The sequence below is a fragment of the Ursus maritimus genome, unplaced genomic scaffold (genome assembly GCF_017311325.1).
Source record: "Ursus maritimus isolate PB19 unplaced genomic scaffold, ASM1731132v1 scaffold_8, whole genome shotgun sequence".
NCBI lineage: Eukaryota > Metazoa > Chordata > Mammalia > Carnivora > Ursidae > Ursus > Ursus maritimus.
In genome coordinates this window covers 44,109,274-44,125,155 of record NW_024426996.1, presented here as the reverse complement: position 1 = coordinate 44,125,155, position 15,882 = coordinate 44,109,274, and the positions used below count along the sequence as shown (strand labels likewise).

Here is a 15,882-nt window from a genome sequence, read left to right as displayed (position 1 = left end):
CCTTGCCCCACCGGGTGAGGCAAGGCTCGGGAGGAAGGCCAGAGCGGCCCCTCTAAATCCGGGTTTCTCATCCTTGGCACTACTGACATTTTACACCAGGTAATTATTTCCTGGGTGGGGCTGTCGTGTGCTCCGTAGGACAATCAGCGTCACCCCGACTTCTACCCACTAGATGCTAGTAGCCACCCCACCCCTCCTGCGCTGATAATTAAAAAGGCCTTGTGGACATTTCCAAATGCCCCCTACGGGGCAAAGTTAAGCCTGGGGGAGAACCACTGCTCTAACTCATGAAACCCAAGGCAAGGCCCCTCTGAGCTGGGTCGATAGGCTATACTACACAGAAAAGCAAAAGGGTTTCCAGATTTGCTTCCTGAATTGTGTGGCCATAAGACACATATAAAAAAATGTTTAATTCTTCCTCTGTCCCGGAAATGAGAAGATAGAACTTATCCAGAATTCTAAACATCCTGATATTCTGAAAGGAAGGATATATATCAAGGCTTAGGTGAGCAACCAGGTCTCTAGACAGTTTGACCTATCCTTGTTCTACTCTCAGGACACTCAGTATTTAGTAATAGGACACTTAACACTTGTGTTATCATCATGTTGGGGTTGCTGACTTATAAATGAAGGTCAGCACAAATGCCCAGAAACCAAGGGCTTCTTTCCTTCTGGCAGCAAGAGAACAGGACAGGAATTACCTAGAAATGTTACCCATTTCAGGGGAAGGACAAAGTTTGTCCTATCATGGTTATTGCTGGGGGAAAATAATCTGAGTTTTCAACCGCAGTATTAGCAGTTAGTCTTGAAATATAAATGCCTAGTATAAATGCCAAGATACACTATTCGCTATTCTAAATACCTCGTTCAGAATTTGGAACATTTCCACTAAACATTTAGCTATCTGAATTCAGAAATATTTTCTTGAATCCTGTCATATTATTATCTCTGTTTGGTTCCTATAGACATGTTAATATTAAAAGCTAAATTATTTTGTCAAGTAGAAGGGTGACCTGGAAATTTTGACAAAAAGGCACAAGAGGTTTCAAACAAAACATGAATGAAACTACTATAGAACCATTTGCCTGGTTTGATAGCTCAGCTTATGTTTGATAGAGAAAAACTCTCACCAATAGAGATGTTTAAAGGAGAGCATAAAGTCTGCGTTAATTTTTCCAGTAAACCTAGTATTTTTTTTAAAGATTGTATTTGTTTATTGTCAGAGGGAGAGGGCACAAGCAGGGGGAGCTGCAGGCAGAGGGAGAAGCAGGCTCCCTGCTGAGCAAGGAGCTCGATGCGATGTGAGCCTCAATCCAAGGACCCTGGGATTATGACCTGTCGAAGGCAGACGCTTAACCAATTGAGCCACCCAGGCATCCGGAAAGCCTAGTGTTTTTAAAAATATTTTTACTGAAATCCTAACTGAGAACATATGATTTTATTCATTTGTCTGTCTCAGAGGTAGAGTATAAGAACTGTATTAGGCAATTACCTATAGGTATAAGTGACAAAAACTATCTCAAAGCAAAGAGGGAAAAGTTATGAAATTAAATGAAATCACAGTATTGATATTTCATAAAATTAAAAAATCAATGACACTTGGTGTTCTACATTGATCTAAAATAATAAAATTATAACATGAATTAAAATATAAATTTATAAAATAAAACTATTAAATACATATTATCATTCTAGTATAAATTAGAAAATAAAATTAATAAAAATAAAGTAGTATTTAAAATAAACATTTCATTAAAAGTGAAAAAATTAGCCAATCATAAAAATTTTAAATTAAAATGTCATTTGATCATTTTTAAAATTCAACCTCATAAAGCAAACTGAGTAAATGGTATCAAGTTGAAAGTATACTTTTAAGCAAAAATGTCTACTTCTTTCAGAATCTATACTAGCTCAACTATTTCCTTTGGGCTATTTTATGTTCAAAAAATTCCATTGCTTTTTTTTTTTTTTTAATGTTAGTCACCATACAGTATATCCCCGGTTTTTAATGTAAAGTTCAATGATTCATTAGTTGCGTATATTTTGAAAATTTGTAGAAAACCTTTTGGAATAATTTTTAAAATTATTTTTAAGAAAATATTTTATTGACTCAACATTTTATTGACAGCAACTGTGCTCAGTTTCAAAGAAAGTGTTTCCTGTTTGTCTTCACCTTCAGCTGATTGATAAAAAAAGTAGAGATTTCCAGTTTCAACTACAATATGCCATTTTTTTATTCCACTGGTTCAGAAAGACTGTGAACCAGAGTAGAACTAATTTTTCTAACTGAAGTCTTGCTTTGTCAATTGCCCACTTCTTCCACTTCTTGAAAACTATAAAAGTATAGAAAATACACCTTTATTCAATTAAGACAAACTATGACTCTTGATATAAGATAAAATAATTCAAACTTCAGGGATTTAAAAAATATATATACATATATACTTCATGTATATATTCAGTTAATAGTTTTACACAAACAAAAAAATTCAGGATTTTAGCACCCAAAATAGCACTGGAATATCTCAAGTATCAAAAGCTAGAAATGTAATCAATCACTAAAGGAATGTCGATGGTCCTCAGGATGGCGGGTGCCAGGGAAACAAGTGTCCTCAGGACCCTCCATCTCTCATCTCCACTTCTTCTGTGAGAGGAAGAAGGAGGTGACGGGAGGGTGGCTTTATTGTCTCCATCTGACTTTTCCACAAACCAGGGGACAGACTACTTGCCCTTCTTAATCAAATCCATTCATCTTTGTGACCAAAAACGAAACAAGTCTTCTCTCCCAGCTCCACCTAAAATAAATCTTGTTGAGGGACTTTAAGTACCCAAAATCCAACCGCTGTGACCTGGAAGTGAAGTCCTTTGTTTGGTTCAGTTTGGGTTAGGTAGCTACCCTCAACCAGTCACTGAGGCCAAGAAGAGTGGGTCATGTACAAAGATGGCCGCTCCCATTAGGATCCCAAGGATAGAATGGGGAGTGGAGCAAGTCACTAAGGGGAAGGGATACAAGGAAGCAACATAATAAATGTCTGCTACAAGTGACTTTGACATTTTTTAGTTAAAAAGATTATTGTACCTCAGAATCAAGATTCTACATGTTCCTTTGTTAGTTTTTGGAAGATATAGGAAGGGTAAAAGATTGAATGGAAATTAGATTTGAATTTTGTTTCCCTTGCCTCCAGTGATGTGTCTAGTAAGCAGTTGCTGTGGCCGAGGTTGAAGAGGTTGTTGCCTGTGTTCTTGTCTAGGATTTTGATGGTTTTCTGTCTCACATTTAGGTCTTTCATCCATATTTTTGTGTATGGTATAAGAAAGGTGCCGGGAATGGCCAGCAATCCCTGTACCGATGGATGAAAGATTACTCCAAACTTTGTTGTGAAAGAGAGGAGAAGGCAAGGGGATCAATGCTCAAAGACGAAGACCCTTTGCCCTTTTTTGCTCCCGCTTTTACTGGTCCTTCAGGATAATCACAAATCCTTATAAAGTAGTATTTAAAATAAACATTTCACTGTTTCGCAAGCACATGATGTGTGATAAGGGGTCTACTGGAACTAGGAGGATCTGTTTACGGGAAAGATACGATATGCTAATCTGCATGTTCTACGAGTTCTGCTGAACATAGACTAAGGGACATTGCATACATCTTAGATCACAGGGCCGCTGTTTGGGCTAAGAAAGCTTTCGGGAAGGCAACTCCCTGCAGCATTCCTAGGGCAGAGTGGTCACACAGGCCTCGGCATTCCAAAGGCCTACACCCTTCTCCAAAACCTTCCCCGCCCCCAGTGGCCTCTGTGTTACATTTTAGCAAGCCAGGTATTAGGGCTGCTTTCATGCTCTACATTAACCCCAACAGAAAGGGGTCCAGTTTCATTCTCCTGCATGTTGCTGTCCAGTTTTCCTAACACCATTTGTTAAAGAGACTGTCTTTTTTCTGGGGCACCTGGGTGGCTCAGTCATTGGGTGTCTGCCTTAGGCTCAGAGCATGGTCCTGGCATTGTGGGATCGAGCCCCGCATCAGGCTCCTCCACTGGGAGCCTGCTGCTTCCTCTCCCAATACCCCTGCTTGTGTTCCCTCTCTCTCTGGCTGTCTCTCTCTCTCTGTCAAATAAATAAATAAATAAAATCTTTAAAAAAAAAAAAGAGACTGGCTTTTTTCCATTGGATAGTCTTTCCCACTTTGTCAAAGATTAGTTGACCACACAGTTGTGGGTCCATTTCTGGGTTTTCTATTCTGGTCCATTGATCCGTGTGTCTGGATTTATGCCAGTACCATACTGTTTTGATCACTACTTTGTAATAGAGCTTGAAGTCCGGAATCGTGATTCTTCCAGTTTCGCTTTTTTTTTTTCAGGATTGCTTTGGCTATTCAGGGTCTTTTGTGGTTCCGTACAAATTTTAGGCAAGGGAAACCAAAGCAACTATTGGGACCTCATCAAGATAAAAAGCTTCTGCACAGAGAAGGAAATAATCAACAAAACTAAAAGGCAGCCAACGGAATGGGAGAAGATAGTTGCAAATGACATATCTGATAAAGGGTTAGTATCCAAAATATATAAAGAACTTCTCAAACTCAACACCCAAAAACCAAATAATCCGGTTAAGAAATGGGCAGAAGACCTAAGACCTGGACAGGCATTTTTCCAAAGACGACATCCAGACGGCTAACAGACACATGAAAGATGCTCCACATCACTCGGCATCAGGGAAATACAAATCAAAACCACGATGAGATACCACCTCGCACCTGTCAGAATGGCTAAAATGAACAACATAGGAAACAACAGATGTTGGTGAGGATGTGGAGAAAGGAGAACCTTCTTATGCTGTGGGTGGGAAGGCAAACTGGTGCAGCCACTCTGGAAGACAGTATGGAGGCTCCTCAAACAGTTGAAAATAGAGCTACCCTACGACCCAGCAGCTGCACTACTAAGTATTTACCCAAAGGATACAAAACTTCTTATTTGAAGGGGCACATGCACCCTGATGTTTACAGCAGCATTATCTATAGTAGCAAAACTATAGAAAGAGCCAAAATGTCCATTGACTGATGAATGGATAAAGAAGATGTGTGTGTGTGTGTGTGTGTGTGTGTGTGTGTGTGTGTGTGTATACAATACTACTCAACCATCAAAAAGAAAGAAATCTTGCCATTTACAACAACGTAGATGGAGCTAGAGTGTATTATGCTAAGTGAAATAAGTCAGTCAGAGAAAGACAAATACCATATGATTTCACTCATACGTGGAATTTAAGAAACAAAACAGATGAACATATGGAAAGGTGGAAGAGAGAGAGAGAGAGAGGGAAACAAACCATAAGAGACTCTTAAGGACAGAGACAAACTGAGGGTTACAGAGAGTGGTGGGTAGGGGATGGACTAAATGGGTGATGGGGATTAAGGTGGGCTCTTGTGATGAGCACTGGGTATTATATGTAAGTGATGAATCACTAAATTCTACTCCTGAAACCAATATTACACTATATATTAACTAACTAAAATTTAAATAAAAATTTGAAGAAAAATATTAGATTTGACTTACGTTTATCAAAGAAACACTGGGTCAATCAGTGATTGTTGAAGCTGATATTGCTATAAAGTGAGTTGGATCTCAGAAGGAACATTACCCGGGCAGAATTGAAACAAACGATGCAGTCAGACGCAAAAAGGACAAAACTGATGACGATGGGGTTAATAAGGTAGAATGGAAAGGGAGAAAACACAATGGTGTTGTATTTGGCAGAGTTCCTTCCTCAAGCAGCTATTATTTTAGTGAGCGGAACAAATTACAAACATGTTAAAAATAATTCCTGATACTGCGCTTTGAAGAAAACAAAAGAAGCAGAGATTTGGTGAGGGTGAAAGCTGCTTCGATTAGGGTTGCCAAGGACCTTTTTAAGTCACTGATGTACGAGCTGAGACATGAACGATGAGATGGAGGGGATGATGTGAAAGGCTACAGATCAACATTCCAAGCAGAAGCAACACCGAGGGCAAAGCCTGTGAGCTGGAAATAAGCTTGCAGTTTGAACATCAGTAATAAAGTCAGTGTGTCTAAAGTTCAGCAGATAAGTAGAGAATGCTAGGAAAGAGAGGAGGCAGGGGCCAGTATCTTACAGGCCAGAGTAAAAAACTGGATTTTGAGCCCAAACAGTATAAATAATAAGAAAAGACCAGTGGGTCTGCCATGCAGATAATGTCATGGCTGACCCACAGTCCTGCCTTGGAGGTAACAGCCAGCCAGACCTCAGCAGGTTTGAAAGACAATATGCAAAAGATATCAGATCTAAAGTTAGTCATCACCAGGAGTCTCCTGGTATAAGTTCCAAAACAAGTAAGCTGCCATATAAGGACTTCTAACAAAAATAGCACAGGCCTCTTGGGTCAGTTCCTGATGGACCATCCAGTTGTAAATCATGTTCTTAATTTCCCAGGACTCACTACTCATATTCATGTCCAATGGCAATGCTATAATCATTATGATGACTGGGGAATCCAAGGCTCCCAGAGACATTATGGAGATTGATTCTCCCCATTCTAGAATCTTCTTGTTCACATCAGCCCCAGTATTTTTGGCTAAAAGCTGAGTCTTGACAGTACTTCATTCTGGAGAACCATCTTTGATTTTAAAAATCAGGATACGAATCTCTTTTTCAATGATAAACTTTTTACCACAAAATGGAATGTAAGAGAGTAGAAAACCAATCTGAATAATTCAGGATCCCACATAGTTCTGTTCTAGTTATTAACGGTGAATTTCTCTACACCACTGAGAGGTTTCCTTTTAATGCCATAAAATATTCATTAACTCAACTGACACAGTTTGAGATTCAGTTTGCTAACAAATATCCAAACTCTTGGCAGAGCCTGCTGTTAGTGATCATTTGGAAATGCCTTCGGAACAACTGAGAGACTTACCTTGCTTTGTTTATTTAAGCCTCATACCCAGTGGTCTCATGAAAACTTAAAAAACACTTTTACTCCCTTTAGGATATAGCACTTTTTCAGGAAAATGATTCTTCTTCCTCACCCCAGAATAGCACGTTCCAGGGACCTGTACAGCCACACACTGGACTCTGTGATTTTCTTCCCACCCGGGCAGTCACTTAACCAGCAGCTTCTTGGAAATGTGTCGGATTTAGTTCCTTGTGCCCAAGCTACATGTCTGCTAGAAAAACTGTGAAGCCTCCGTGTGAAAGAAAATAACACTCTATGGATTTGCTTCAGCTAACTTCTATTTAGGATATGCCAAGCATCTAGTTATTACTATAACTGGCTTTTCAAAAAGTGAAAAACACTTCTATTGTTGGCCTGCATGATGACTTTTCCCCACTGCTGCACCTCCCCACTACTTTCTACTTAAAAGTGCCACAATGGTAAGATCATGAGGTGGTCCAGTATTAAGACATGCCACAAAAATCTCATGGAAAGCAATACTAAAGGGATTTATGTGTACGAAGCTGGCTGGCCACATCAATCAGGTCATGTTTATTGAATAACTGGGTGCCGTAGGGGATCTACTCGTCACACCCAAGAGGCCCTTTGCCTTTGCTTGGACTTGCGTCCTGGCACCGTATTTTTCTGTGACCTAGCAAAGTTTCTTGATCTATGCCTTAATTTCCTCACATGTAACGTAGAAATAGCAACACTACATCTATTAGAGGATTATAATGTGGACAAATTGAGTTAATACCTATCAAGAACTTGGAGCAGCCTGGCACACATTTAAGATTAGCCAGTACAAGGGGCTCCTGGGTGGCTCAGTCGTTAAGCGTCTGCCTTCGGCTCAGGGCGTGATCCCAGAGTCCTGGGATTGAGCCCCGCATCGGGCTCCTCTGCTCCACTGGGAGCCTGCTTCTTCCTCTCCCACTCCCCCTGCCTGTGTTCCCTCTCTTGCTGGCTGTCTCTCTCTGTCAAATAAATAAATAAAATCTTTAAAAAATATACTACTTTGTATAACCTTTCTGGGAAATAAAGAATAAAAAAATAAAAGTGATATATGGCATTGTAGTATTAAGAGAGAAATTGTGTAATACCAATTTTTATGTACCACAGGAAGTTCAGAGGGAAAAAACATCATGCAGATGAGAAAGTCCTCACAGAAGTCATAGGGCTTGAGTGAGGCTTGAGGATTTGGAAGGAAATGTATGGACATTTATGGACAAAGAGGCAGAAGCAGGAAGGAATGTGCCCATGGAACACGGATAAAGGATAATCCAGTCTTGAAAGAGAAGGAGCATATAAAAGGGATATGAAGTTAAAGAAAGATAAACGAGTTCATGGTGAACCCACGAATTGGGGAAAATAATCCAAACTTATTTGATTAAAAAGAACAGGTGGAATGAAAGAAGAGTTTTGACAGAAATGATTTATTTTTCCTTAGTCTATTCAAGCTTCTGAGAAATTACCATAGACTGGGTAGCTCACAGCCAACCAAAATTTATTTCCCACAGTTCTGGAGGTTGAGAAATCCAAGATCAAGGTCCTGGGAGATTTGGTGTGTCTGGTAAAAGCCCACTTCCTCATTTATAGACCTCCGTCTTCTTGCTGTGTCTTCACATGGCAGAAGGGGTGAGGGAGCTCTCTGGGGTCTCTTTTACAAGGATACCAATCCCATTCATGGGGGCTCCACACTCATGACCTAACCACTTCCCAAAGGCCCCACCTCCTAATATCCTCACATTTGAGATTAAGAATTAACATATGAATTTGGAGGAACAAAAACATTCAATAGCAATTGAACATGATGTTCTTTCTCTGGCAGGTCTCTTAATAATTTATCCATGGGATACTGATTGCTTCTAGGAAATGGAGCCACTAAACACCTCCTAACCCTACTTCCCCCACCAACCACTGCTCACATTTCTTTGCTCCTCTTTGCAACAAAATCCCTCCAAAAAGTTCTATACTATCTTTTGTTTCTCTCTTTTCACTATCTCTTATGCTGCTTTTGCCCCACTCACTCCACTAAAACTGTCATGTAAATGACATGCACATTGCTGAAACCAACAGTTTTCAGTCCTCATTTTACTTGACTTCTCAGCAATTTTTGATATATTTGACCATTGTCTTGCCTTGATTCACTTTCTTCCCGTGGTTTCCAGAATATCACATCCTCCTACCCTACTGGTTGTCCTCTCTCATCTCCTTTGGCTTTACAACTTCTCTTTTACCCTTTTAAGATTAGGGCTTGGCCCTTGGTCTTCTTATGTTCTATTTCTAAACTTATTCTCTTGGTTATGTCACCAGTCCCATAAATCTGTATCATCTGTATCCAAGTGACTTCAAATACACAGCTCCAGTTCAGACCTCACTAATAAAGTCCAGACCTGAGCCTTATAAGCATATCCATTTGGATGTCTAGTAGACATCTGAAAATTAACATGTCCAAAACAGAACTGGTCTTTCTCCCCAGACATGCTTCATCTGCAGTATTCCCCAAGTCAGTTTACGACAATACCGTCTTTCCAGTGGCTCAACCCAAAAACCTTTCAGTCATTCTTGACTCTTCTCAATCCCCAGTTAACATCCAATCTGTCAGGAAGTCCTATTGGCTCTACTTTTAAAATATATTCAGGATCAAACCACTTATCGCCATGTTCTCTGCTACCATTCTGATCTGAGTCACCAAAATGTCTCACCTGGATTACTTCGATGGCCTCCTAACTAATATTCCTGCTCCTACCCTTGCCTTCCTATAGTATATTCTCAATAACAACCAGAATGACCTGTTTCAGTCAGATAATGGCTATAATAAAAAGTGAATAATAACAAGTGTTGACAAGGATATGGAGAAATCAGAACCATCATGCAGTGCTGGTGCAGCCCTTTTGGAAAACAGTTTGGCAGTACCTCAAAAATTAAAAATTTGACCTAATAATTCTAGTCCTAAGTATATACTCAAGAGAAACTGATAACATATGTTCACACAAAAACTTGCACATGAATGTTTTAGTAACATTTTCATAAGAGCCAAAAAATGGAAACAACTCAACTATCCATCAATTGATAAATGGATCATCGAAGTGTGGATTTGCCTATTATTCAGCCATAAACAGGAATGGAGCGCTGATACATACGAAAACATGGATGAACCTTGAAAACATTATACTAAGTGAAAGAAACCAGACAAAAAGGGTATATGATTATATGATTCTGTTTTTATGAAATGTGCACAATGGGCAAGTCCCTACAGAAAGTAAATTAGTGTTTTTCATGGGTTTGGGGAGAAGGAGTGGGGAGGGATTGCAAAGACGCATGGGGTTTCTTTTCCAAGTTGAAAAGGTTAAGGGATTAGACAGTGGTGATGATTGTACAACATTATGAATATATTAAAAATAATTGAATTGTATACTTTTAAAGAGTGAATTTCATGGTATGTGAATTACATTGTAATTAAAAAAAAAAAAACCACAAGATTTTGAGCATATTTTCTATGGTTTACTTGCATAGGACCAGCAATCTGGGCTAATTTACCACTACAGAGGATTAGTCTGTCTTTGAGCTTCATGGAAGTCCATCAATAAGTCAACCATCCTTACATGACAAATGAAATCTGAAGTTGGAAGCTTTTTCCTGGGAGTACACTTAAGGAAAAAAAAATCCAATGTAAATCCTTATATCAGGGACTCTTAGGTAATATAATTGAGGCCATCTTTGCGGTTTTGCCCAAGACAAAAAAACATTCTTTGGAAGGATGTTGCTTCTATTGATCAACTCTAAAAGATTAAGTCATAAAATCAATTTGCGACTAACCCCATGAAGGAATTTTTACCAAAACAGAACAGCCTATTTCCAGATGATCTGGTTTTATATAGAGATAAAACTTACGAAGCCAAGAGACACAAAGAATCACAGTCCCTTAGACCAACTTCCTCAAATACCAGATGTCTCAACCAGCATTTGGCAAGTATTAGAGGGCATTCTGTATTTGTATTGTTGATTAAATAAATGTCCATGTGTTTTTAATATTGGACGTGTAGGTAGCAAAGTCAATATACTGTCATGAGAACTTAGGAGTTGATTTATATCCTTGTCTAATCAAATTAGTCATCATACTTCCAGGCTGGGGTAAACTCAAGATATCTGCAGATGAATAATGAATCATGGAACACTACATCAAAAACTAAGGATATACTGTATGGTGACTAACATAATAAAAAATTATTACAAAAAAAAAAGATATCTGCAGATGGGGGCAAAAAGTTTTTCAGATTCAGCAAAGAACTCCAAATCTTCTCATTTGGGCAAGCACTTTGTTGAGAGCTGAGCATTTCTACCATTAGACGTGGAAGGCATAATTTGGGTCTGAACAACTCCAAGTGCAGGTATTTTTTAATCAACTGCCCCTATCATGAAAGCATTTCAATAGAAGCCCTGCAACACATGTAATTCGGTACAGACCTGCATTTTTTATGAACTAGCTCCAAAATGGACCCTCCCCCTCATTTGGAGTTAAAGTAAATTAGTTTGGAAACTATATTACAATGCTTTTCTCTAGAAATGTTTACTGGATTAATAAATGAATGATTAAATAAATGTATATTATAGTATCAAGATAATACTAGAATTAAATATTTTTCTTATATACTTTTAATCGGTAGGACATGTACTATGCCCTACATGAACCATTCTCAGATGACAAAAAATCTGGAAGTTTTTTCCAACTTTATGTTTCAGATTGTTTCCTCATGTGTCTTCCTCACTGCATTAAAAGTTCTCAGATGATGTTATTTACTTTTGCATCCTACACACAATGCCTACTCCAGGTCAAGACCCAGCAGCAGATACTTAAGAAACCAATAGGAAAGAGATACTGAACAGAACTAGTTGGAGTTGTGTTTTAAATTTCAGGTTTCTGATGTGGCATATTATGAAGGTACAAAGACAGTCACTCCACTCCAGAAGCTAAAGGAGGACTGCTATTCCCTTTACCCTCCCTCTGGCAGCTGGACTGTAGGTCAATAACAAGTCACGGATAGACAGACTCTTCTGTAGGGACTCTGAATCTGGAGGAAATGACTCAAGGTGCAGGGTTACTTAGAGTTTGAGGCATTAGTGGCAGAATTGTGAATTTGCAGCACAGCAGCTGATCTCCAGAGACAGTGGTAACAGAGCAGATTCCTACTACAGACATTAATGCTCATCTTGCCCATTATCTTGGTTCCTGCCCCAGCCTGGCTCTCCAGATTTCTGTCAATTCATGAGCCACCCAAGTAAACTGAAGAGTAAACTTGAAGGCAATCAAAAAGTACAAAAATACTAAGATTACCCTTCCTACTCATTTCCTGGGAAGACTTTTCACTACTTACACATTAACTCAGGCAAATTATGGTTATGGTTTTCCAGCCACACTGCTCTCTCAGATTTTCCTAGCCTTTCTGTGAAATAAAGTTCTCTTTTAAAAAAAAATCTAAATGTCCTTTCAGATTTTAAATGTCTAATATATTGAAATAACATTTTCCCACTTTTTTAAGGAAATGGAGTGACTAAAGTAAGAAATTTTTAAAAAATCCAATACTCATACAATAGCCAAAGCTGGAAACCATCAAAATGTCCATCATTACATGAACAGATTTAAAAATGTGGTGTGTCCATGCAATGGAATATTTTCCAGCCATGAACAGGAATGAAGTGCTGGTCCACAGTTGCATGAAAACATTATGCTAAGTGAAAGAAGCCAGATAATGGAGATGGTTGCACAGCTTTGTGAATATACTAAATGCCACTGAATTTGCACTTTAAAATGGTTAAGATGCTGAGTTTTTCTGTTATGTGTATTTCATCACAATAAAAAAATGTAAATCCAATATGCAAAAAAAAAAAAAAGAAGAAATATCAAGGAGAACATTTAAAATAAGATCCCTTCTATTTGCAATAGAAAAGCGTGGCTTGTCAAAAGAATTTTCTGCTGGCAAAATCCTTGTGGTTACGACTTTCCCTCAGAACTCTCAGTAGAATTGTCAATCATTGTATAATCAAGTTTTCATAATAAGAAATAACCCGTGTCTTGGTGAGAGGAAAATAAAGCTCATTCAAAAGGCTTTTCATTTATCTCTAATCATAATCACATCCCATTTCATTTAGACACCATAAGGATGTTGTGAAAATGAAGTATAATTTAATGGATCTTGGTAAATATCATTTTTCCACTCTGGCAAAGTCAAAAGGTCTTTTCTGATAGAATAGCATCAGCTACTCAACTTTCCAAAGACGTAGGACTTTACATGGGAAAAAAGGGCTGAAGATACTGGGATTTAGGTCATTTTTCAAACTGGGAGAACAAAAATGTGCTGCTAGTTGCTACCCCAAAATTGGATCTCTCGTTATTGTAAAATTGTTTCAAGTTTGTTCAGTGGAATCCTAGGAAATGACATTTACTCAATTTTTTTATTCTAGAATTTTAAAACTCCTTTATCTTTTATTTCTATCATTTCCACATTTCCCCCAAATCTCGCATACATCAGTCATTGAAAAGAAAAAATATGTGAATACACACACAAACACACACACACACACACACACACATATACATCTAAGACCCTCAATTATTGCTTTCCATCCCCAATAGAACTGAAAAAGAAAACCCCATGAAATAGCAAGTATCCAACTTTCAAAGTATCAATCTCTGTTTGCATCAAAGCCAGAGTTAGTGTCTTTTCATTCTACTAAGGAGCAAAAATGGTCAACTCTTCCCTGATTTACATTTCCTGAATTACTTAGGGTAAATTGAAATACCATCAACTTTAAGTTCTATTTCTCAACTTATTAAAAAATGTGTGTTGCTTAAAAAGTTATTTTCAATAAGCTCTTGGGAGAAAAACCTCAAGATTTTCCTATCCAAGTTGCTCGGAAGAAACCATCATCATGCTGTCACAAATATGGAAAGCATTTCCTTTCAGAAGTAGTTAAAATACAATTATTTCATTTACTTGTAGGGCGAGGCTTTATCAAAGCAGGTTGCCCCCCACCCCAGTCTCTTCAGAGCAGGTGCCTGTAATTAAATGTGGTCCTCTCACCTGATTCATTTCCCGTGCTCTGGAGGGCTCTCCTTGAGAGCACTAACTCACTCTGCACTCATAAGGAAGACATTATTGCCAAGTTCCGCGAAGCCCTCTGAGAAATTCATCAGCGCTACAAACTACTGACCTTACCCTAAACCCATCTGCTTGCAGGCCAGCTGACTTAATGTCTCCTGCCAGCCATCCGCACACACGTGGTGTTCCACGGCAGATCTGTGAGCCATCAGGAACGAAGAGGAGCTCACATTTTTAGAGAGGGTCACTGAGGAGGACAAAAAAAAAAAAAAGAAAGAAAGAAAGAAAAGGGAAAACCCTAATTAGAAACCAAATGCTAACTCTACATGCTTTCCCTTCACTCGCATACATTTGTTTTTACTTATTTTAATTAAGAACCATGTGGTGAGTGCTTGCCCTCTGCAAAGCACTGCTCTCGGTGTGGTGGAAGACTGAAAAAAAACGAATTAGAAATGTTCTCTGCCCTCAAGGAACCACAAAGTTAGAAGACAACTAGAGGCGGGGCCCCCTCCCACGAGTTTATCCAATGATTTGCATAAATCTGAGTTAGTTGTACCTTCATTCATATCATCTCCTTTCAAGAAAGCACGTGAGAAGGCAAGGGTATGGAAGCGATGTTAAGTTAGGATTAATTTGGGGTGTGCACTAATTTCCATTTTATAAAAGAGCATCCTCTCTACTTAACACGCCACAGATTACTTGTGAAACACCGTGCAATTAATCACAACACAAATGATGATCGTGCTTGGGCAGAGGAGGCCAAGGACTGAGTGAAGAGCCCAGGGAATGGAAGGAGCCATGAGTGTGGGGCTATCGAAGTCATCAAACTCAAGGTTACAAATTGCAGCCCTGGAGGTACTGGCGGGAAATGCCTTTAAGTCCTGTCCGTGTAAGGAACTCGCTAGTCGTCTCATTTGGATCTGGAGCAAGACTACAGGGAAGATGGAAGATGCACTTGAAAATCCTATTTCAGGAGGTGTCGATGATACAGAATGATGGAATATTGGTAATTGTTGAAGCGGGGTGATAATAAAGAGTTTAAAAATTGTATTCTAGTAGTTACAGGGCCATAACAATTTGAACCTAATGTTTTTACATATCACATAGACATTTCAAAGAGCGAGATAACTTAGGGGGAAATGTTCTGTGAGTAGGAAACAACGTATAGGAATCACTACTGTCAGCTCTTGTCATCGTTAAACAGAACAGGTGAAACTGGTCAGTAAACTCTGTGAAGTCACTGAGGACTTATTACGCTTCAGTGGCTGACGGGTGTTAGAGTGCGCGGCCCACAGGGGAAACACACAGCTCACCACAGTCCCACTCGTCAGAACTGTCCGAGCAGTCGGCTTCCCCATCACACCAGCGCTCACGGGACACACACTCATGGTTGGTGCACTCGAGCTCGTCATCGTGGCAAAAGGCTGGCACCGGGAACAAGAAGCGAGAAGACGGAAACATTTCAGAAACAGAGTGATTCTCACTAGCACGCACATTACCATCTGTCCGCAGGAGCGTGGAAGGAAGGGGAGCCGTGGTCACTGGGGCCTCCAAACAGCTATCAAGACAGAGTAACGGAATTGGTAGGAACTCATATCACAGAGGCCAATCTATGCAAACAGCAAGCATTTAAATAATGCCATCATCTCCCCCAAGTCACTGGATTGTCTAGTTCTAACACTAGGATTGAAAAAGTGGTACCCAGAGCAGCAGAAATTCCAAAGATTGAGAGAACAGGATTACATTCTGAAGTGGCATGAGCTGAGGACTGGGGCTGAGTAGAATGACGTAGCCACAGGATGGAAACAAGCTCTGTCCACATATTGGATCATGTTTATTCTTTAA

The 15,882-nt window shown here is 39.3% G+C and overlaps 1 protein-coding gene across 1 annotated transcript in view; it reads right to left on the bottom strand.

Moving 5' to 3' along the window:
* CORIN (corin, serine peptidase) overlaps positions 1-15,882 on the bottom strand; it is a 64,420-nt gene that overhangs the window by 26,376 nt on the left and 22,162 nt on the right. Inside the window, exons 6-7 of the mRNA XM_040624913.1 lie at positions 15,351-15,461; positions 14,155-14,284 (exon numbers count right to left, since the gene is read on the bottom strand). Of these exons, the coding sequence (XP_040480847.1) occupies positions 14,155-14,284; positions 15,351-15,461 (241 nt within the window). The remainder of the gene's footprint in view (positions 1-14,154; positions 14,285-15,350; positions 15,462-15,882) is intronic.